This window comes from Canis lupus, chromosome 18 (genome assembly GCF_003254725.2).
Source record: "Canis lupus dingo isolate Sandy chromosome 18, ASM325472v2, whole genome shotgun sequence".
NCBI classification, from domain to species: Eukaryota; Metazoa; Chordata; class Mammalia; order Carnivora; family Canidae; genus Canis; species Canis lupus.
The window spans coordinates 49,254,467-49,278,045 of NC_064260.1; the positions used below are offsets into that span (position 1 = coordinate 49,254,467).

At 41.2% G+C, this 23,579-nt stretch overlaps 1 protein-coding gene across 27 annotated transcripts in view; it reads right to left on the bottom strand.

The window, feature by feature from the left end:
- Positions 1-23,579, bottom strand: part of PPP6R3 (protein phosphatase 6 regulatory subunit 3) — a 144,312-nt gene that overhangs the window by 28,141 nt on the left and 92,592 nt on the right. For 16 of the 27 annotated variants that reach the window (XR_007403696.1, XR_007403690.1, XR_007403688.1 and 13 more), the window contains 7 exons: positions 18,564-18,693; positions 16,299-16,451; positions 14,201-14,350; positions 12,849-12,913; positions 10,037-10,152; positions 7,864-7,949; positions 1,073-1,159 (listed from right to left, as the gene is read on the bottom strand). Coding sequence is in view for 13 of the 27 variants with exons in the window: in XM_025446115.3 (XP_025301900.1) it covers positions 1,073-1,159; positions 7,864-7,949; positions 10,037-10,152; positions 12,849-12,913; positions 14,201-14,350; positions 16,299-16,451; positions 18,564-18,693 (787 nt within the window). In the remaining 14 variants the exon portion in view is untranslated. The remainder of the gene's footprint in view (positions 1-1,072; positions 1,160-7,863; positions 7,950-10,036; positions 10,153-12,848; positions 12,914-14,200; positions 14,351-16,298; positions 16,452-18,563; positions 18,694-23,579) is intronic. The other 11 variants (XR_007403693.1, XR_007403691.1, XR_007403692.1 and 8 more) reach the window with 3 other exon arrangements.

Here is a 23,579-nt window from a genome sequence, read left to right on the forward strand (position 1 = left end):
CAACCGCCCCTACAGGCCAGGTGCTCTCTGCCAAACCCTGAAAGGTTGGCTTCTGAAGGGCAGCAGTGTCGAAAATCAATGGAGAAGCCAGCGAAGTGCTGAAAAACCACCTCAGACCTGCCCTGAAAATGTGAATGTTAAACTGACTGTGTACCGAAACCAAGCAGCTGTTTGACTCAGCTTTTACCAGAGTAGCCTATCTGGAAGCCAAAAGTCAGGGTCAGCAGTCGTCAGCAGCTTCACCCTGGCCCTGGCCCTGGTAAAAGATATGGCTTAAAGAATGAGAGAAAAAGTAGCCAAGCAAACATTCAGTGCCAGGTGGGAAGGGAACTACATCAATCATACTGCCACACCAAAACAACTGCCATGCCAGACCTGGTCCTGACTGAGGAGGATTTCTCCATATGAAGAGCTGGTAACTTGAAAGAGCAGCTTCTACTGTTAGCTTCCAATTCTGATACCTAGACAAGCCAGTGAGATCAGCGGTCGCCTGCCTCTCCAAGAACCACCACTGAGTGACAGATAAATCAGTACATGTATTTTTATATCCTGTTTTCTCCCCCACAGAGTATAAGCAACTGATAAATGGAGATGAAGGTGGGGCAGGAGGGTAGGGTGGCAGTGAATTACTTCAACTAAAACTTAATTTAGGAGTCACTATAAAAGACCTCAGATATCAGAAACATATAAGCCATTTTGTTTAGAGATTTTTTTGAAAGTTACTTTTACCGATGTTAAAAGCATTATTCCCATTAAGCAACAACACAACTACGCACAGGTCTGCATAATGAGCATGTCTGAGACACTTGCAAAACCATTCAGTTCTTTCAAATCTGAAAATTTACCCGACTTAGCATTGTTGTTATCAGATACAAAACATTTCCTGGAAATATCAATACAAACCTTCCTCTCACATACCCAACACTTCCTATTTTAAATGCTTTTGACTAACTAATAAGTAACCCCAAATCACATCCTAGTGCATAATCTGCCTCTGATGCTGAGTCATAGATGGCAACTAGACTAAGCATTTAAAATAAAAACAAAAAGCAAAGCTTTAGGCATGACTCACTTGCTGCAAAGAAGAATCCTGTGAGAAACCCGTTTCTTTAAAGTCAATTTCATCATCACTGGATGAATGAATATGGCAGGTTGTAACCTATATGCATAAAAATGTAAAAAACTATTTAACAGAAAAGTTTTGGACATTTGTATCAGCATTTTAATGGAAAAATCACATTAGTTTTCTCAATGTGTAACAACAGCAAGAACAAAAATAAATAACAGTTAAGTTGTAAAATCCACCCAAATAATTCAAAGGCCCACTTCACTCAATCAGATGGTCAGTTACCTATCCTTTTTTGTTGCCCATCTGTGTTATCTGTCTCATTACTGATTCCACCAGAAAACAGGTAAGAGGTTAGTTACTCCATTTATGTGATTTTAACGATCATCTCCAATTATTAATGTTTACTAAGGGAAGGTAGAAGAACGACTCAGATAAAATATCAGGTAACTTGTAAGTGCCCAGCTTGAGGGGTGAAATTGCAATCCCTAGGGGTTACTAGTGAGTCACAAGGAAGGTCAGGTTTAAATACAGCATTTCAGTTTAACTTCTTGCATTGCCTGTCCACTCTAAGAAAAACACTGTCCATAAAGCACTATTTAGTGCTTAGTGACTGTGAGCCAGCAGTACCCTGCTCAGAAGAAGACCCCCAAATCTTCTGTCCCTTAAAATTACCCCCTGCCCTCAAGACTTACAACCAACTCACAGTAATTAAACAAGAACACAAACATGAACTGCTCACTAATATACAGTAAGTGATTTTTAATTAATTCATAAATGACACATAGTATTGGGGAAATATATTATTAAAAATAAAGACATGTAAGTGACTAAGCAGAGCACAAGCAACGGCCACTGCTATACAGCAAGTAAAAATATCAACAGTCTGCAAAATTCTAAAACAAGCAACTGTACTTCTAAGAGTAACTAATACTGTACTTTGAGTTATTCACCCTTTACTCTTACAGAAGTGTGACTGGCAGAGAGCACTGTCACCATGGGAAGACATGAGCGGCTGGCACCTGCCAACCCTTGAAGCTGTCTGTGCCTAAGAGCCTGGAGCTACAGAAACTGGCCTGGTTTGCTTTATGAGGTTCCAACACTGGTTCAAGAAACCCATAATAGAATCCAAATAGGTCTATGTGTGGTATGGCTGATGAAATTCTGAATACATCACTGCTGGAATAAAATCAATCTCTTTTTCCTTTGACCATCTTTGGTAAAGATACCATGCCAAGTGACTAATCCAGTATTTCCAATTAATTCCCTCTCCCTCTTCTCTGAGGATGAATATAGCATTCACACTGTGATTTGGGAACTGGTCTGATGAAGTCAAAGGCAGAATTTGTGACCAATGAAGGGAACCTGCTTGGGTCAGTCACTGGTTTAGCGAATTAGTGGGGAAAGATGTGCAGATGTAGACATTCCAGGAGAGCCCTGCCAGAATGCAGAAGGGAGGAGGCAGATACTGCTTGGTCATGGCATCTGGCACCTTACAGGAGAACTGCAATCAAGAACAGGTTATGCCATTCTACTGCAGTGGATTTAAAGGAACTCCGGGCTACTTGGAGGGCAAGTTAGTATAAGAATCATACTAAGCCAGTATATGTTTTAGGAGTGCAACCCCATGGTAGGGTACAGAACCACAAGACAACTCAAAGAGCAAACTAGGTCAACTAAACAACAGAGAACAACAACAACAAAAAGATTTGGATACTCTCAGCATGTCTTGTCCAAGTTCAAAAAGGATACAATGTTTCCTCATTCATATAGTTTTACTCTTTGCTATAAATCAGTTCATTAATGAAAGGTAAAAAACTAGTTTTTGTTGAGCAACTACTATATGTCAGACACTGTGACCCCTTTTCACATAGTCTCCATAATTTGTATTCTCAAAGCAATTCTGAGAGGTTAAAATAATTTTTTCTCCAAAAAGGAAGTTTTAGAAAGTTAGTAATAACACAGTACATATACACTTTTGCATTTATGTATTGAAATATATGGTGATTCTGATTCTACCCACACCATACCTGGCCTGAAATCATTACTAAAAAAACAGGCTATAAAGATGATTGGATCCACCACACCCCTGTGGGGAGAGGGACTTGCTAACTAGAATGCCACTGAGTTCACCACACAGATGCAGCCACCAGCGTCCCTGACCTAAACTTCCAAACACACTCTTTCTGAGGCATCTTCATCTCAGATGTCACTTGTTTTTTCCTTCCTCAGCTAAAATCTTGGCCATCTAGTTTCTTCTGTTCCACCCAAATCTACTCACTCCACTGTCAAAACACAGCCTAAAAGCCTATCGCTTCTCATCACTCTGGTCATCTCTCTCCAGTGCAAGCCACCATCATCTCATCTAGATTAACACTTGTTCTTGGCAGCCAACCAGTTTCCTTGCTGAGACCTCTCACTCCCTCTACAGTCTAATCTGAATCTAGCAGCCATAATAATCCTTTAAAATGTCCATCAAATTATAAATTATATCCTTTCTTAATTCAGTACCTAATGGCTTTTCATCTTACTAAGGTTACAACCCAAGGCTCCTGTGTGGATTAAAAGCAGTATGAGATCTGGCCTGCAGAGCCCCTAGGACCTTACATCCCGTTCTCTCCCTCTGGACAATATGCCAGTTTCTTACTAGCTAGCTCTTTCCCTGCCACTTCCCGCAAGCCTCTACACAAATATTTCCTTCTCAATGAGGTTTTCCTAGACTACATAATCTTAAATTGCACATCTACCCAAAACTAATCCTGGCTCCCTCTCCTGGAGTTTATCCATCCATTTGTTTATCCATTTCCACCGAGGCAGGGATTTTTGCCAATCAAGTTTACTGTAACAGCTTCAATGCATGGCACACAGTAGCCACTCAAATATTTATTGAATTAATGAATACCAACAAATCACTGAATGAGAATACAATAATAATTTTCAAAAAAGTAACAAGTATATAAGAACACTGTGACCAAGCCAGATGTGTTCTAAGTATATTCTTGATACTTTTGAGATGTTCCCTTCTTTCATAATAAAATTTAAGTTTTATAAACTGTAATTACAGGAAAAATAAGAGTGCTTTCTTCATCTTGGCTGATTGGATTGCTAAGAAGATCATAAGCATGACTGAAGTTAACCTAAGTGAAACGAGGAAGTCACAGATTCTTCCTCCTGGCTATAGTGGGGTCCTGCTGTGGGCCCCGGGCACCTCCATGACCAGAGCTGCCTAGAACATAAACTCTGGGAGGTTCCACCCCAACCTGTGGGATATGTAGGCAATCCACAACTGCATATGTGTATCATTCTACACAATCTCATCAGTGATGCGAAAGAAGCACCAGTACTTTAGAAAACACATTCTCCCCCATGGAGAGGAAGGGAGACAACAAAGCAAACTCTGCCTTCCAAAGTCAATACCAAGACATCTCCTATGTTACCTAGATAAACTGTCTAAATCTTCACCAATTTTTACCAACACACCCACAGAGAGGTCTCTAGATGTAAGTAATACACCTAATTTCATCTATAATTAAACTCCCAGGGCAGCCCAGTGGCTCAGCGGTTTAGTGCCGCCTTCAGCCCAGGGCGTGATCTTGGAGACCTGGGATCGAGTCCCACGTCAGGCTCCCTGCATGATGCCTGCTTCTCCCTCTGCCTGTGTCTCTGCCTCTCTCTCTCTCGCGAATAAATAAAACCTTTAAAATAATAATAATAAATATAATAAAACTCCCAAATTAAAAACATAAGCAATCTATGAGTCTACTTATATATAATACTTGGGCGTGATGAGGTCAACAGATTAAAGTACTTCAAAGACCTCAGACAGAGGGTAATTAAAAAGCTGCCCCAGAAGTGTTAAGAGCTTGGGACTGGCATAGCTTTCCCGACATAAGTGTGCAAGACCTCTGGCCCACAGCCAGTAGTGTTCAATGAATTTATAAACGAATCCTTGCCATGGCTAGAACATAAGAAGAGGCCAGGGCCGTATGACAAAGCATCAGCCCAAGTATATGGTGCTGAATTACAGGTTGACTCAAGTCCTTTTTTTTTTTTTAAGAATTTATTTATTTATTCATGAGAGACATGGGGTGGGGGGGGTGGGGGGCAGAGACACAGGCAGAGGGAGAAGCAGGCTCCATGCAGGGAACCCGACATGGGTCTCCAGGATCACTCCCCGGGCGGAAGGTGGTGCTAAACCGCTGAGCCACCCGGGCTGCCCCAAGGTTGACTCAAGTCCTATGAATATACTGGAAATGACTCCCAGAGAGGTGTCTGAGCCATCATAAAAACAACTAGTAAGTTAAGGCATCAAGACAGGGGGTCTAATCTATATCTATTTAGGGAGGGAACAGGAACTAAGCAATCTATTACTCAACTGTCAATTTTAAGAATGAAAATGTCTGAAACGCTTTTACTTAGATTTTGTGCTACGTTATATGGGTGAACACCCTTTCTGTGAGTTTTCACAAGGGCAGGACTCACTACATTTACCAAGTTGTGTTTATAATAATATTCACTGGAACATGGTACCCAACCCCCTAGGATATAACCTGACATATTCTGGGCCCAAAAATGGAAAGCCTGGAGGCTGCAGGGAAACTTTCCCTCACGGCCTAGGATATGTGAACATCCTCAAAAACCCGGAACCTATGTACCCCTAAAAATACTACACAGAGTAAAATTCCCTCCTGGGAGGCCTTAAAACTTAAAGAAGGTGGTATAAGTACTAGACATGTGGGATCAAGGAACTGAACAGGTCTTAAGACATCAACCCGAAAGTCCCACAGACAACAAAATTACAGAGTGGGGCTAACTCAACACAGGCTCTACAAGTCTGACAACTTTTAGCAAAGAGAACTAAGCAGCCATTTGTGGTAGGTTGGCCCAGGATAATTTTCAACACAGGTATAAAAATCTAGATCTAGACTCAAAGGGCTGCTGCACATTAATTCTGCACTGCATGTCCATATTCTATCATGTAGCTAAACATAACAACTACTACGGTAAACATATGGTGAGCTCATACGATAAAGCCTAAAAACCCAATAGATTATTGCTCATACTATTCCTATATAACCGAAAGGCTCTTTTTTCCCTGAGTAGTAAGTGACAATGTGAGAAATTATTCCGAATCCGGGCAGGATAAGAATGTAAACTTCAGGATGCCCGACAGTTATGGACCAGATTACTGATAGCATCATGAAAAGTAGCTGTTATATGAATTGCAATGAAGTCTCTCTTTATACAGAACTGATCACAAGAGAAATCAGTTTGAATTACCAAGGATAAAGACATTTTTGAAACTCCTGATAACAAGTTTAACTGGACATTTTTGAAGTCTACCTCTGAAGTCAATTCTTTGAAGGTACAAGTTTTAAAGAAGTTCCCCAAACAAAATCAGAATTAATATTCCTAAATATTCCCTTATAAATAAGAAATAAGACAAAAATCCCTTTAAGGAGACTACATTGCCTGTATCCTTAGCAAAGAATCAAAATGTGGCTTCTTAATTAAAATGGTTCAATTTAACAGTAGAAGAGAGCAATTTCACCTTACAATAAAATCCCGATTATCCAGAATTTTAACCAATTTGATTGGGGAAAAAAGCAACCTGCTGTGGATAATATGTTCATCAAAAATTAACTCTTCCTTGATGACTCAAGGCTGTCAATGTGGATGTCAGTTTCTCTGCTGGGCTATGATGCACTGAGACACCAAGGGCCATCAGATCTATTTTAATTAAATGGCTTCACACAACTTCCCTTATAGTCACCTCTTAACTTCATAATTCTTCCAACTCTTACTGATTCTATCATTATACCTATCCTTAACAAGCCATTACCCAACCAATCTGTGAAGAGTCTAGAAAAAGATAACCAAATGTGTTAGACAATCTACCAAGTAGGAGGCAACAGCCCCGCTGGGGGTGTGACACAGGAAGACCTAGGGACTGCTCTGTAGCTATTACAGTGTTTCGGTTTCTAAATTCTGCTCTGAACTGATATGGCTGCCACATACCTGACTGCCTAACAAGCAAGGCATTAATGTGTATTAGAAATTCAGACTGTAGCTGCTGAATTTCAATCATAGAATTAAATGCCTGACACATCTATTGCCATGTAGAGTTAAGGCCACCACCTCAATTATCAGCTGGCATGTGCTTATGAAAGAAATGCTTTTCCCTATCTTTAAAAGCAAAAGCAAAAGCAATACTTACCTTAAATCCTAATGCATTAAAAAAACAAATAATACATTCCAAAGTCCAATATAATTTTAAAAAATATTATCAATGCCATTATTCCCTGGCTAATCTGCTGACGCACTTATCTGTTAAAGGTGGGGTTTCAAAGTCACCTACAAAATCCCACCCCACGCCCTCACCCTGGGAACAATTTAAAATGAAGGTAAACTCAACTCAGTAAAGTTAGGAAACATCCAAAGGTGTCCTGAGGATTCTAACCAACCAGGCTTATCTGAGGCATAAAGCAACAAAGCCAACAGAGTAGGTTAGCAGTGGTTTTGTTGAGGTGCTTAGGGAACAGGGCACTGTGGAGGCGGGAATGTAGAGACAGTGGCCTCTCTGTACCCTCTGATTCAACCCAGGCAGGAATTAGAAGCTGACTAGACAAGTAATCAAGAATAGGGTGAACACTGACCTCTCTTCCAGGTAAAGAAACATGAACTTATCCTTGGCCCCAAATTACCAAGGTAAACGAAAGATCTTGCATCTTTTTCTGAATAAGCAGGCAAAGGCTGAGAGCACTGGGGTCACAGAAATGTGACCTGGTAAAACCTACTAGATCTACCGTGTTCCTCTTGTTAGTTTCTCCCAAGGAGCTTGCGCAGAACGCCTCCCATCGCTCCCTGATTGTGTCTGGAAGGTCTGCAGAGGGAGAAAGAAAAAAAGGCATTGCCACTCTAGTGACCTGCACACAGACACATAAACAGGACATATAAGAGAGTGCCACCCAATCGGTCCATCAAAGGCAAACATGTCCCATCATCTGAGCACCTGACTCTTAGAGAAACAGAGTTATAAAGCCTTGCAGCAAGAGGCCCAGGAATTTCAGGAACTAGAACCACCCCCAAAATGGCTCATGCTTGATGCCAAGGGTGCTAAGCAGCTCTGTGAATTTAACAAGCTTTTAAAAATCTTTTGGTAAAAACTAAACCTGGAAAATGTGTTTCTAACAAACTTCTGAGGAGTTAGCAGGTCTTTAAGGTAGGAGGAAAAGCCTTCTTCTTCCATGATCATTCAAGTTTAGGAAATGCTACCAATGCAAGCTCCTATACACTCATCAGATACCGTGACTGGCATCTAGCCAGTGAATGCTCCATGGAACCCAGTCTGCTGTTTCCTAGATGTCTGTGCCCACTGGCCAGCCTCTAGATACATAGGCAATAGTGAAATTCTACCTTCTAGAGAAATTTTATTTATTTTAAAATATTTTATTTGAGAGAGCAAGAGAGAGACAGAGACAGAGTGAGTGAGCGAGCACAAGCAAGGAGGAGAGACAGAGGGAGAAGTACACTCCTTGCTGAGCAGGGAGCCCAATGCCGGGCTCAATCCAGGACCCTGAAATCATGACCAGAGCAGAAAGGCATACACTTAACTGAATGAGCCACCCAGGTTCCTCTATAGAGAAACAAAGAAAAGAAACAGAAAAGAAAAGAAAAGAAAAGAAAAGAAAAGAAAAGAAAAGAAAAGAAAAGAAAAGAAAAGAAAAGAAAAAAGGAGAGGAGAGGAGAGGAGAGAAGGAGAAGGAGAAGGAGAAGGAGGAGGAGGAGGAGAAGGAGAAGGAGAAGGAGAAGGAGAAGGAGAAGGAGAAGGAGAAGGAGAAGGAAAAGGAAAAGGAAAAGGAAAAGGAAGGAAAAGAAAGGAAAAGAAAAGGCAAATGCTTCTGAGAAAAAGAAACCCTGGCTATAATCTTAGAAGCCTTCCTAGAGTTATCCTCTGACAAGTGGTTTCAACACACATGCGTATGTGTACCTTCCCCATTACCTGGTAAGCAGTTTCTGTAAAACAAAGCCTAATCTAAAGAAAGTATCACGCACATGGCCATTTCTCCTTGGTAAGAGCATCAACTGTGATGGTCTGGCTTGTACCTCTTTCAAGAAGCAAAATTAAGGGAGGGCAAGCCCCAATTGCTCCCTCACTTGGAGCAACTCTTTCAGTATGTGCTCGACAGGTTAACCTCTCAAACACACAGATATTCTTTAAAGACAAATAGAAGGATAGACCGGGAAACAACATCCAGTTTTAGCAAGTTGAATCTGGACGAATTTGGTACCGCAGAGGTTAAAGATTTTCACACTCACAGTAAGTCACAGGACTGGTCCAATCCCCAGAGTCCACAGAGATCTTAGGGCTCTTGGTTTAGAGGAGACAGACTCACAGCCTGGGCACTAGTAAAAGGCATCTGCATTTTCTTCCCAGCAACCTTGGACTGATTACATTTAAATACTGGTATAGAAAGCATCCTTTAAGGTCCATTTTCCCTCATCTTAGTAAGAGAGAGATGTCAAACATGTGGATAAATGTTTCAGTATCCAGCTAAAGGAACTCAATCCACAGGCAATGCAGGGGCTTTCAGAAGAAAATAAAAAGCAAGTGTGATCATAGCTCAAGTGACTCAACTGTCAGCTTATGGGGACCTCATGCACACCAGAGCAGTGTACTGAGCAGGCTCTGACAGAGAAAGAAGAGAGAAGAGAGAAGAAAGAGAGAGAGAGAAGTTAACTTGGCCGAGCCTGCCAATACCTACTAAAAGGACTACAGACATACAGCAAAGAATGACACTGCTCAAACATATTCTCGAGAACTTCATTCAAATTTCCAGATAATTTGCCAAGTATACAGAAAACTCCGTAGACTGCTATTTAAAAAAAATGCCATGAACATTTCCATTTACCCTTGAATCCTTTCTCTAATCCAACAAAAACATAATTAAATTTTCATAAACCACTTACCTTTGATAAGCTGCTGGACTAACACACTGTTGGGGCCTTTATCAGTGCTGTGCACAATACAGTTAGCTATCCTTGTCAGGTGTCCCATGTAGCCATGCCGTCTGCCTCCCTCAGCCCTGACAGGGGAAAAGGACAAAATACTCAGACTCCTGATCGGATAGAGTGATGAAGCAACTTGGTAAGTACAGTGAGCTGGAATAATCGTTCTAAAATCTGAGGCCCTAAAGATGAGAATGGACAGAAAAGGAGGTGCCAGAGTCACAAGGTCAGGCAGGGGTGGGGGTGGCAGAAATGCTCTGCTCAAGGACCACATGGTGGTCACAATGGGCAAGGTTTATTCTATACACAAACCAATCAGTGATCTTCAATTACAAGTTACTTTAAAAAAGATTAGAAAAGAAGCCCATTCACTGATGCCTAAGTTTCTGTGACTTTCCTTCGTATAGTTTCTTTCCGTGAAACTATTTTTCAGACTTTAAAAAGACTGTAGGAACATTAAGGTGAGAATTGTGCTAAAAGACATCAAATCTTCATCACATCAGTTCAATTAACAACATAATTGCCTACCAGTGGCATTTCTCAAGTTAAAATAGTGGCTGATTTTGAGATTTGGCCAATATGAGGTAGTCAGTTGGTATTTGGCCCGCACTGCACTTGGGGGCCAAGTACTCACATGTACATCAATGAGTCCCTATCCCTTCCCCCCACTTAGGGTATACCCTTCCCACCCAGGACCCATCTTCACTAAATCTACCTACTTACCTACCTATTTGGGGATAGAGGGGGAGGGGAGAGGGAGAGAGAGAATCTTAAACAGGCTCCACGCCCAGCATGAAGCACTTGATCCTATGACCCTGAGATCATGACCTGGCTGAAATCAAGAGTTGGAGGCTTAACTGACTGAGCCACACAGGCATCTCAAATCCATCCTTTTATTTATTTTTTTAAGATAGACTTATTTATTTACTTATTTATTTATTTAATTACTTACTTACTTATGAGACTGGGAGGGCCACGGGAGAGGGAGAGAATCTCAAGCAGACTCTTCACTGACCGCAGAGCCCAATGTGGAGCTTGATCCCACCACCCCGAGATCACAACCTGAGCGAAACTATGAGTTGAATGTTCCACCAACTGTGCCACCCTGGCGCCCCCCAAATCTGCCCATTTAGATAAACTTTTCACACTGCTGTGATTTCTCTGCCTATTTATAAAGTGCCAGGGCTTTAAATTCTATGAAACAACAGACTTTTGCTTGCAGATAGGAGGCAACAAACTGAACAGATTTTTGTTTAAAGGGAGAACCTTTCAGGAGCTGCTAAAAAACAACAACCCATACTACGCTTGAAGGCTTGCCTGGGGGGGGGGGGAGAATATCTGCTAATCATCATAGAAGGTCAGGACAGCTAAGGGTCAGAGGCACTGAGCTGATCTCAAATGAGTTGCTAAGAGGCTCTTCTGGTTTCACAATAAGATCCCAAGACCTCTCATGCACCTTCTCATGCACCTTCCTCTCATGCACCTTCTCAGTCAGTTACTACTGTACCATGCTCCCACAAGCGCCCAAGTAAAAACAAATGCCCACCTGCCAGTGTTTTGCCCCAAGGCTATCGATGTTCTTTAGGCTCCTGGGGCAAGGAAACATTAGAAAAACTCTGGTCAGGAACCCCCAAATCGGGGCACTATTAATAGTTGAACCTCCAGAAGATGGAGCTCAGGGGGAAATAGAGCACATGGGGCTAACAAAGGATCAAACACATAACCAGAGATGTCGACCTAGCCACACACAGCACCCCCAAAGGAGATCCATTTGAAAGAATGTACCTGAAGTCTACTGAGATGAGCCCCCTGCTACATTCAAATTCAATCAGGTTTACCACAGAGTCATTAGAGCCCTACCAGTGCTTGGGAGCACTTTTAAAACAAACCTTACAAAATAAAACTGACACATCCCTTTAGTTCCTAGGTCTCTCCTAGAGGCCACAAGAGGAATTGGAACAGATACACAGAGCAAGAAAAGCCCTGGCATAGGTTCACTTATAAAGGCACATGGATGGCTTTTTAGGCTGATGGAAATAAGCCGTGCCTGACCGAAGTGCTTACACAACTGCATGCATTCATCAGAGTTCCTAGAAATGTACACCAAAAAAGGATGAACTTTCAATTTATTGAGGATTATACCTCAACAAACCTGACTTAGAAAACAAATGCAAGAAGCGTGGCCCGAGAGTGTCTCCCAAACATACCCTATCTACCTCAGAATCTATGGGATGGCATAAAAGCCTCACAGGCACAAGAAAGAAAAAAAAATCTATAGGCAAAGCTGCTTACATGTGTCAATACTCCAAGTAATCTTGTCAATCAGCTAATGGAAATTTTCTAAACAAAAAACACTAGGCAATTCCCCCGACATTCTCCTCCCATGCACAAAGGGACTCTTTCCAGTGAGTCCGGGGGGTAAAAGGGACAAACCTGCTAAGTTAAAGCATCGTCAGGGAGGACTTGACTTTATGACTTTTTTCTTTAGACTTCGCACTCCTGCCAGAAAAACAGTTATTCAAATAGGACCAGGAAGTTTCAAAAGCAGCCAGCCCCTGGGTCCCCCCTCAAGAGAGGTAGAAAGACCAGGCAATCTAAAAATTGTTAGAAAAAGATCTGCTATGATAAATAATCCGGAAGTCCCGAGAGAACTATTTATAACCGTAGAGTGGCCTGTATCACATCATTATTTTCACTGTTCTCTAAGGTAAGGCAGATATTTTCTTCAAATTAAAAATCACACTGAATTTCTATGGGAAAACAGTGTACTTACTGTTTCTTCTCATTCATTTCCCAGGCATCAAGTATCCGTTCTATTAGCTGACATTTTTGAAAAAGCTGAATAAAAAGGAATATTCCAGTTAACATGTATATAAATGTCCAACTGTCAAAAATTTAAAGTGAAACAGAACTCAATTCAAATAGAACAGTGATATGTATTACCCAGCAAGCTAAAACTAGTTGTGAATTATTGGCTATATCATATGCAACATGATAATAAATTTACTCAAGGCCATCAGAACACTACAGGGATTCAAGACTGGATCCACACCTTCAACAGTGTAGCAACTGGGAAGCAACAAACATTTCATGTACGGCTTCCGGCGAGTAGCTGACCTAAAGCAAAGCCATGTTTTATTAGCCATGAAAATTGAGCTCGGAAATAGAGCCTGACCCAAATTTAAAAGGAATAAAGAAGGTTATGCCCTGCAAAAATGCAGCACAGAATCCGCAGCAATACTTGTACTTTTGAAACATGAGCAACACTTGCTCCTGCACAGGGAGTGACTATGGTTACTGCGTTCCGACTGCACATGGGCGCCATGGGCTATCTATGCTTCGGCACGTATGCTGCTAGCTTTACCCAGCGTCGGTGGTCTTTCCCTTTTGTTACTCCAGAGGGCTAGCCTCTCCCACCCTCCCAGGTTTGGCAGTAACCCACCGTGAGCTAGGCAATCTGATACAACCACAGAATTTGAGAGCAAAAAGAAATGTGAAGACTGCCTTAATGAAATCACCTATTTAACGAAAGGAAACAGACTCACAGAAGAGGTCCTCACAACGCTGCACGGAGCCCACTTCTGCTACCATTCTGTCCTGAGTTCAGCCCACAAATTAAAACTGGTACGCCAAACAGCTGTTCAAACACTTTCTGCACTCTCTAAATTCTTATAGGTCTTTTAATCTCCAAAAAATTTCTAAATCTTCAACTCAATTGTTTTTACCAAATAAGGAGGCCGCTTAGACTTCTTCCAGGATGTGACTTATAGAATCACTGGCCAACAGCGTGAAGAACACAGGAGTTAAATATTTGGACTCTGAGATTTATTTATTTAAAAGATTTTATTTATTGATTCATGAGAGACAGGGGGAGAGAGAGAGAGAGAGAGGCAGAGACACAGGGAGTGAGAGAAGCAGGCTCCACGCAGGTAGCCCAATGTGGGACTCGATCCTGGGTCTCCAGGATCACACCCTGGGCCGAAGGCAGGCGCTAAACCGCTGAGTCACCCAGGGATCCCTTGGACTCTGAGATTTAACTCCCTGCCCTTAAACTCCACTTCATTTCATGCTGAAGTGGGAGAATGCTATAACGAGGAGAGGTAGAAACCAGCCCAGTAAGCTTACATGTTTCAGTAACAAATTGTCACCAGTGGAGTCTTGATCAGTAATTGTGCTATTTTCTGTATTTTCAAAAGGACTTGCAAGGATCAGTGCAATACAGATTTCCACTTGTGTATGTAAAAAGTTATTCCATGTGTATTTGAAGAACATGTCCTACAAAAAAGAAAAACAAGGCTTTCTTTTATCCAGTTACTTGGATATTTAAATCCACTATTTTAATACATTTCCAGAACAGTGATTTAATAAAATAAAAATGATATGTTCTTAGTCCAATAGGAATAATTAAAAAGAACACAAGTTTATTTTAAAAGGGGTTTGAAATGCCACTAGACAAAGTAGCATGATGTTTGCTCCTTCAACATGCCAGCATTTGCATGGAATCTAGTATAAACAACAATGAAAACGGGAAGGCAATGGTAAGTTCCCCAATGAGAGTATCTTTTTATATTTTCCAGGCAACTGACACAGGTATTAGTAAGTTCAGTAAACTTCCAACACTTTTCCAATAAATTTTTAAGACTTTTACTTACTTTGATTCAACAAATATTTACTGATGGCTTTTGTGCAGGGCATGGTGCTAGGTGCAATACGGAGACAGTCTCCAATCTCAAGGTACTCACACCCTAGTGTCAATAACCACTCAGTTATAACCACTCAAGCATCTGAAACTCCTGCAACTATCAGTGAATGGAGCAAAACAAGAGGGGTCTGAGAAGCAATGACATGTGGACCTCCTGAAAGTACATGGGTTTTCCAGATTGCTTGAAAAGTTGATAGTACCACAAAAAGGAAAGACAATTCCTAAAAGCACAAAATGCATCAAGTATATATTCAGAACATTCTTTTGAGTCTGGTTATCTAAATTCAAAATAAAACTGTAATGACTCCTCCCATTTAGGAGTTTTATCAAATTTGTTGTGACTCAAAAGTTGTTCTAAAGATTAATGATGGAATGAATTAGCAAATTAACAATAGTTGTACACTTACTATCAGTAAGATTAGAGGCTAGTAATTGACGACTTCAGGGACAGGAGTAGAGTTTATATATCAGACAGAAGGTAGAGCAAACAAAAATACCCTACCTCAGAGGACAACAGTTAAATTCACCAAAGAGACTGTGATCCTTTAATGTTTCATATTGCTCCAACATGTTCCTGCTTTCTATCCCTAGAACTGCCATGATTTAACCCGAAGGTGAAATATAACTAAAAATAACTAATGACACCAGGTGGCATAACAGTGTGGTTGATAAAGCAAGCACTGGTTTGAAACTAAATGTGAATTCAAATCTTGGCTCCACCACTTATTAGCCATAGAATGTATTCCCTTCTCTGGGCACAATCTGCAAAATAGATCCTCTCTCTCACACAGACATTTATACCCAGCATCACACGAGAAATGCATTTAAAGTGCACAGTACCATGCTTTTCATTCATGTAGTGTGAAAACCAAACCCACCCAAATGTACGGTATGACCAGATGTCTTATGAAACCTGTGTTAGCCCTGGTGCCTTCTGTGCTGTGGGGTGGCAGGACAGACCGGGCAAGCACGGGTACGAGAGCTGGGCCTCCAGATTCTAAACACAAACCTTGGAACGGGGGGACTTAAGGGTCAGGGAAGTCCAGATAACCCCTGAGCTTCCCTTGCTGCCTCCACTAACAAGTAGACCCAAAGCTGTGTGTATCAAGGAAGGGTCTGGACTCAAATCACAAGATCACATACAGATACATTATACAGATCTAGGTCAGTGGAAATACAATAAACACTTGTCCCTTTGCTAATTAGGACCAGAAAATGATGCTGTAACAGCAGTCATTTATTGCTAACATGACCCCCCTCAGGAAGAGGGCTATACTCGATCCATCTGTGCCAACCTGAGCTTCTTGAAGAAGTCTATGTCTTAATCATCTTTGAAATAATAAATACTGAAAACTTAAAAGCATTAGAAACTGACGATAAACTCAAGGCAAAAACTATGTAAAAGACCATTTGTGCTCAAAACAAGAGTCACAGACACGTATGTAAATTTGTGAGGTTTTAACTTCAGTTGTCCATAAAACATCACGGGCAAATTAAATTATCATTTGGGGGAAATCTTACCAATATAACCCCAATGCTATTCAGCTCCATGAGGTCCCCATTGATACTGCTGGTGTTTGTCTGAAGGAGGCTGGATATCAACCTGATCACATTCAATCGGGTATTTCCCACCGGAGGGTCCAGCACACCCCACGTGGTCTTCATCACACTTTTCTGAGGGAGAAAAAGCTTTCCAATCAAATCCAGTTCCGTAAGAAACCAAATGGGTGGAGAGGTGTGTACTAATACGTAACACTAGGTAAACTAACCCTGCAAATCATGTGGCCCGAGTTCCACATCTGAAGGAAAATCCAAAGCTGCTTTTGAGATCTTCAAGATATGATGAAATAACCAAGAGGGGGAATCAAGGAATTCCCCAGGACTAGAAATTCCACAGGAGATCAGGTATCCCCCTGCTTCAACATTCCAACTGCCAGAGGAAGAGAGCAGGAAGCTGCAGAAGTTCATGGGGAGAAAAAGTGCAATATTCCAAACCTAACCAGAAATCTTGGAACTAAGACAAGTTACAAGTGGTTTGGAACACAATTATCAATCTTTGCAAAATCCGTGAGAAAAATGCAAACTCAGAAGTTGCTTCTGGATCATGATCCTGAAACAGGATCAACTTCAAACTTGTTCTTGCCCATAAAAGGGAGTCTCTATACTTTAAATCACAGAAGACAGATACAGGACACTTCAGAATTTCACAGGTTTGACAGGAAAAGGTGGCAAATTCTAACCCAGCAGTGAGCCTGACCTTTCCCCATGCCCCTGCCTGCTCCTCTCAAGGCTTTAATGGAATTGGAAGGCTACCCCTTGTATTCCATGCAAGGCACCTCCAATTAACAGACATGTTAAAAGGTTTCAGGAACCTACACAGATACCACATCATGTGGTAAAACTACATACAAACTGAACTCACAGACTCCTAGCAGAAGACAAGAAACCCAAACGAGAGACTGCCTTGCTTTTGAATCAGGGCCAAGAACAACCCACCTAGTGTGGGTAAGAATCCACACTAGGTGCTGCCTTTTTGTCCACCTAGAAAGAAGCAGGCAGGCCATGAAGACACAGGCTGGAGCACCTCCTCACACATCCTCTTCTCTCATGGCTCCTTCTCCCACCTCCAATTTCCACCTGGGATATTCTCTCTTCTTCATCTGAATAAATACTTTCTTTCTCTTTCCTTACTCTCCCATTCTATTTCTCATGTCTGCCATGAAGGACGCCACTGACTGTAACTATGAAATACCAGCTGAGGCACTGTGCCTGAGAGTGAATGCCAAACACGCTGGCCCACACCCAGATCTGGCTGAACACAGACAAAACTGCACAACACAGGCAGGGTAGCACCGGCTGTCTGAAGAGGCCATCTGGAAGCTAACCTAGATGCCCTGCATCATGGACATAAATTATTCTATGGTCCCCCTCCACAAATGCTAAAAAAACACATAAAGCATCTACTGTGGAAGGGAGAAACTAGTATCTTAAATTCCTAATACCATGCACAGCAGATGCTACAGAGACGCACTACAACAGCTAGGCCACTGGTTGTGATGACACGGGACAGAGGAAAAAGGAAAGCATGAGAACTGGTGCTGGCAGGGGACCTCTCACAGCCAAGTGTTCCACAGAGACTCTCAAAGGAAGAGCTTCTTACCCTAATCTAAATCCCTACACCAATCCTGGGGAGCAGCAGCAGAACAGCCTGTGAATAGCTCTCTTTTGTGGGGCCTCACTGTCTATCATCTGTGCTCAGAGCAGACTGCCAGATTAAAGTCACTGTTGGATTAGCATGTGGATGGCTCCTGATGGAAAAACTAGCACTCCAAGTCAGGCTCAGCCGACTTGTCCTTAAATAAGATACCTGGCCATTAGACTGATACAGCACTCCAACTCTAAATAAGGCAACTCAGTGTCAGAGATCAGTTCCTAAAAGACTGACTTTACCTCAAAGGTGAAAATAACACACTATGAGAACTGTTTATTTTGTTGGCATAAAAGTACCCAGGATTCATAAAAAGAAAGAAAAAGCTGAGTTTCCTAAGTAGATAAATATTTTGCCTAATTTTAATTTTACCTCATTCATCAATGCAGACACTATAGACAAAAGCAAATTAAAAACTAGCTCAAAAATGATAAAAACAACTGGAAGGGCTAGTTTGTACATGTTGGTTGTAGCCCATTCTATTACCTACAAGGTTCATATATTTTCTAATAATTCTTTGAACCAAATTATTGACCTGGCCAGCCATGACCCGGCCATGCTTAAGGCAGCTGCCCTACCTTGGGTGGCTCAAGCAGGAGTTCATGAAAAGATCCAAGTCTTCCTCGGATAGCTTCTAGAACACTCTTGTTGACCGAACAAGCTGAATGACTCATGCCTGGTGGGCAGATCTCTATATGGCCTTCAAATCTTGAAACAAAGCAAGTTAATTTTATTATAATTTCATCCCTATCAGCATGTAGATACATTATAACTACATAAATGATTATATCAATATTTCTGGAGAGATAGGAAGAGGGTGTAATACAAGCTTGCTGGGAAACAGCAACAGGACCTGAAATCCACAGGCCTACTGTGTCAGGAGAGAAATTACATGTGATTTCTTCCCATTCTCCCAAACCTTCTAAGCTCTTTATACCCATTATACTAAAGCAGGTCTCTACCAGAAAATCTGGAAAGCAAAAGGAGATCTGATCCCTGAATTATAGGGCATACTATACTATGCGCCATTTGAGATGTTGATAACCAACAGGCCTATATTTGTTCCATATAGTTTTTCTTGGGAAACCAACATTGCTTCCTACTTAAAAAAAAAAGTGTAAGTCACTCTACCACATAAAGCTCAATCATTATAATCTACTCTTTATAGGAAAGCAATTATAAGTAGAATGAGATGCCCAATCCCAATGGGCCTTAGTGAGCATGTGGGCCAAGGGGTCTCGAAATGGGAGGAGGAAGGACCTCAGGAGGTCAGGGGCCTACGAACATGGGCCTGCAGTTCAAGTGAAGAGACAGACCTGAGAGTGGAGTGCCAGTTGGACATGAATGCAAACTAGAGCCCAGCCCCGCCTCCTCCCCACCAGCTGTGTATTCTACTGTGGATATGGGGAGCCTCTACATGGTCTCTCCCAGGCCCACCATGAGGGGCGCGCTTACGCAGAGGGCTGACAATGTTGCCTGGCACCCAACTAACACCCAAGAGCCGTTATTAGGACTCTTCATTTCAAGGTATTCCTTGAAAGGTATTATTTCAAGGTATTCCACACATATATGCCACTTCTCACTCACAGCTGCCTGTAGCAGCATTCAGAACTTCAACAGAATGCAAAAGAGGAAAGGAAAGGGTTTTTGGTTTGGTGTTTTTTTTCTTTAAACGTTTAGGGGTTTTAGTAAATAACTGGTGTGGCCAAATACAGTTTTATTATAGCTTTTGTACTTGGAGCTATGCTTTAAAAGTTCTTTACAAGCCCATAATTCTAGGATTTTTTAATATATTTTTCCTCCAGTATTTTAACTCATTTGGAATTTATTTTTTACACAGAACAGGTATAGCTTTTTCTCAAATGGTGAGTCACTTTCCAAACCACATTTATAGAAAATTCCCATTTCCCCACTAATGTGAAAAAGCATACTAAAATTCCTTAAGCATTCATGAAAACTTTGTTCACATTTAATAAATACTTGGTGAGCATCAACTTCTGTACCAGCCCTGACTTAGGTGCTACAGCCAACATCCAGTGTTTAATAAGACTTGCACTGGTATCACATCGCCACATTTTTTTAAAAATTTTTATTTATTTATGATAGTCACACAGAGAGAGAGAGAGAGAGAGGCAGAGACACAGGCAGAGGGAGAAGCAGGCTCCATGCACCGGGAGCCCGACGTGGGATTCGATCCCGAGTCTCCAGGATCACGCCCTGGGCCAAAGGCAGGTACTAAACCGCTGCGCCACCCAGGGATCCCCACATCGCCACATTTATTACAACAATAATGTGACTGTAATATGCAGGAGGTGACTTAATCATTGCTATTGCTCAGAATCTCTTGGCTAGCCTCACATTTTCATTCTTCCAAATGCATGTAAGAATTTGCTGATTCCAAAACAAAAACCATGTTGATAGTTCCATGTAGAACTATGTTAAATTTGGAAAGGCACAAGAAATAATGCATGTTTTACGTATCAGAGTCCATTCCTTTTTACTGCTGAATAGCAATCCACTACAGATAGACCACGGCTTCTTTATCCGTTTACCAGTTTAAGGACACTGTGGGTTGTTTAGTTTTGTGTGATTATGAATAAAGATGACATAAACATTCACTTACATTTTGTGTGACACATTTTACTTGTAACAGTATCTAAGAGATTGTTGGCTAATACAAAAAAAAGTCTGCTTAACTTTGTAAGAAATGCCAAATATTTCTATAAAGTGGTTATATGACTTTGCACTCCCAAGAGCAACATGTGAGACTTCAGATGTTCTCCACTGGCACCAGCACTGAGTATTTATGGTGGTGCTGTGCAGTGGGCAGAACGGTGCCCCCTCCCAAAAGATTATGTCTACACACTAATCCCCAGAGCCTATGAATGTTACCTTAATTGAATATGTAATTAAATAAGGATCTTGAGATTATCCTGGATTACCCAGACAGCCCCTATATGACATCCCAAATGCCCTCAAAGAGAAGAGAGACACAGACACACAGCAGAGAAGCTGATGTAAAGATGGAGCAAGGTGGCCATAACCAAATGGCCACTAGACGGTGGAAGAGGTTAAGGATAAGTGTCTGCTTAGTGCTCCTGGATGCAGTGTAGCACTGCTGACACCTTGATCTTGGAGTTCTAGCATTCACTGTGAGAGAATAATTTCTGCTGTTTTAAGCCACAGTTTGTGGCAATTTGTTACAGCAGCCACAGGAAACAAATACAAATCATTCAAAAGGTACATAGTGGTATCTCAATATGGTTTCAACTTAAATTTCAGTAATGACAATGGACAGTCCTTTGCCATGTATTTATTTGCTATACAAATACATTTTACTTATTAAGTTCCACTCAAATCTTTTGACCTTAAAAACCAGATTGTTTTTCTTGTTACTGAAACTTTGAGTGTTCTTTATATATTTGGATGTAAGTCCTTTCTCAGACACACAATTTGTAAATATTCTCTGACAGCCTGTGGCTTGCCTTTTTATTTTCACAAGAGTGGTCTTCTTTTTTCTTTGTTTTTTGTAAAGATTTATTTATTTGAGAGAGAGAGAGAGAACAAGATAGGAAAGGGCAGAGGGAGAGAAATCCTCAAACAGATTCCCTACTAATACTAAGCATAGAGCCAGATGACGCAGAACGCAGAGCTTAATCCCTGAGATCACAACCGGAGCTGAAGTTAAGAGCTGAAATCAAGAGCTAGATAGTCAATCAACGGAGTCACCCAGGTGCCCCGCAACAGAGTCCCTTAAAGAGCATTTTATGGAATCTGCATTGTCAACTTTTCTTTTACCAATTGGACTTTGGTGATGCATCTAAGAAATCTCCGCCTAACACAGGCCACTGATCTTCTCCCAGAACATTATAGTTCTGGGATTTACATTTAGTCCTATGATCCATTTTGAGTTAAATTTTGCATAATATGCAGGGTACATATCAAGGCGTCCTCATCCATTTTTTTTGCAGATGGATCTTCTAACACCATTTGTTGAAAAGGCTAGCTCTTCTCCACTGACTTGCTTCCACAGCTCTGTTAAAAACCAATTGACCATATACTGTGTGGGCCTGCTTCTGGACTCTATTTTGTTCCAGTGAACTCTGTGTCTATCCTTTTGCTAATCCCACACTGTTCTTTTTCTTTTTTTAATTTTATTTTTATATTTATGATAGGCACACAGTGAGTGAGAGAGAGGCAGAGATATAGGCAGAGGGAGAAGCAGGCTCCATGCACCGGGAGCCCGACGTGGGATTCGATCCCGGGCCTCCAGGATCACGCCCTGGGCCAAAGGCAGGCGCCAAACCGCTGCACCACCCAGGGATCCCTCCCACACTGTTCTGACTACTGCAGCTTTAAATCAGAGAGTGCCAGTACTACAATTTTGCTTTTCTCTTTCAAAATTGTTGTGGCTACTTTGCTTTCAATTTCCATTAAGTTTTTGAATTACGCTTGTTAATTTCTACAAAAACTCCTGTTTTGATTTTATTGGAATTATACGGAAATTCCAGATCAGTTTGGGGAGAATCAATCAATCAAAAGCCAACAATATTGAATTTTCTAATCCATGAACACAGTATTTCTCTCCATTTATTTGGGCAGTTTGTGAATTCATCAATATTGAGTGGTTTTCAGCATTAAATCCTGCACGTATTTTGTATATAGATACATGTCTAAATGTCTTCTGTTATAGTAAATGGTATTTCATAAAAATTCCAAATTCCAGATGCTTATTGTTATTATAAAGAGATGACTAATTTTTGAATATTGACCTTATATCTTGCAATTTTGCTAAATTTACTTATCAGTTCTAGGAGAGGTTTTTTTGGTACATTCTTTAGGATTTTCTACAAAGACAATTCTGACTTCTGCTAACAGATTCAGTTTTCTATCTTCCTCTCCTGTCTTACTGCACTGGCTGAGACCTCCCACACAAGGCTGTCTGGGACTGGCAATGGCAAAGATCCTTGCCTTGCCATGTTTCTTTGATTTTTGGGTATATCATTTCAGTCTCTGATTATTACGAATGGTGTCAGCTATGGATTTTTTTTTTAAGGGGGCTTTATCAGTTTCCAGAGTCCTTTCCATTCTAATTAAGAGATTTTTATCATAAAGGAATTTACTGAAATGACCACATGGTTTTTCTTCTTTATCTGTTAATATGAGTTATACTGATTGATTTTGTATAAGATTTTATTTTTATAGAGCGGTTTTAAATTCATAGCAAAATGGAGAGAAAGGTACAGAGATTGCCCCCACACGTGCACAGCCTTCCTCATTATCAACCCCCTCACCCCCAGAATGGTACACTCATTTCAATCATTGAACCCACACTGACACAACACAATCACCCAAAGTCTATAGTTTACCACCATGGTTCATTTTTGGTGTGGTACATTCCAGGGATTTACCCAAATGTATGACACACATCCATCACCATGGTCTCATACTATTTTTATTGCCCTAAAACTCCTCTGTGCTCTCTGCCTACTCATCTTCCCACTGCCAATTCCTGATCTTTTCAAGGTCTCCATACTTCCTCCGCCTTTTCCTGAAAGTCATACAGTTAGAATCATTCTGTTTGTAGCCTTTGC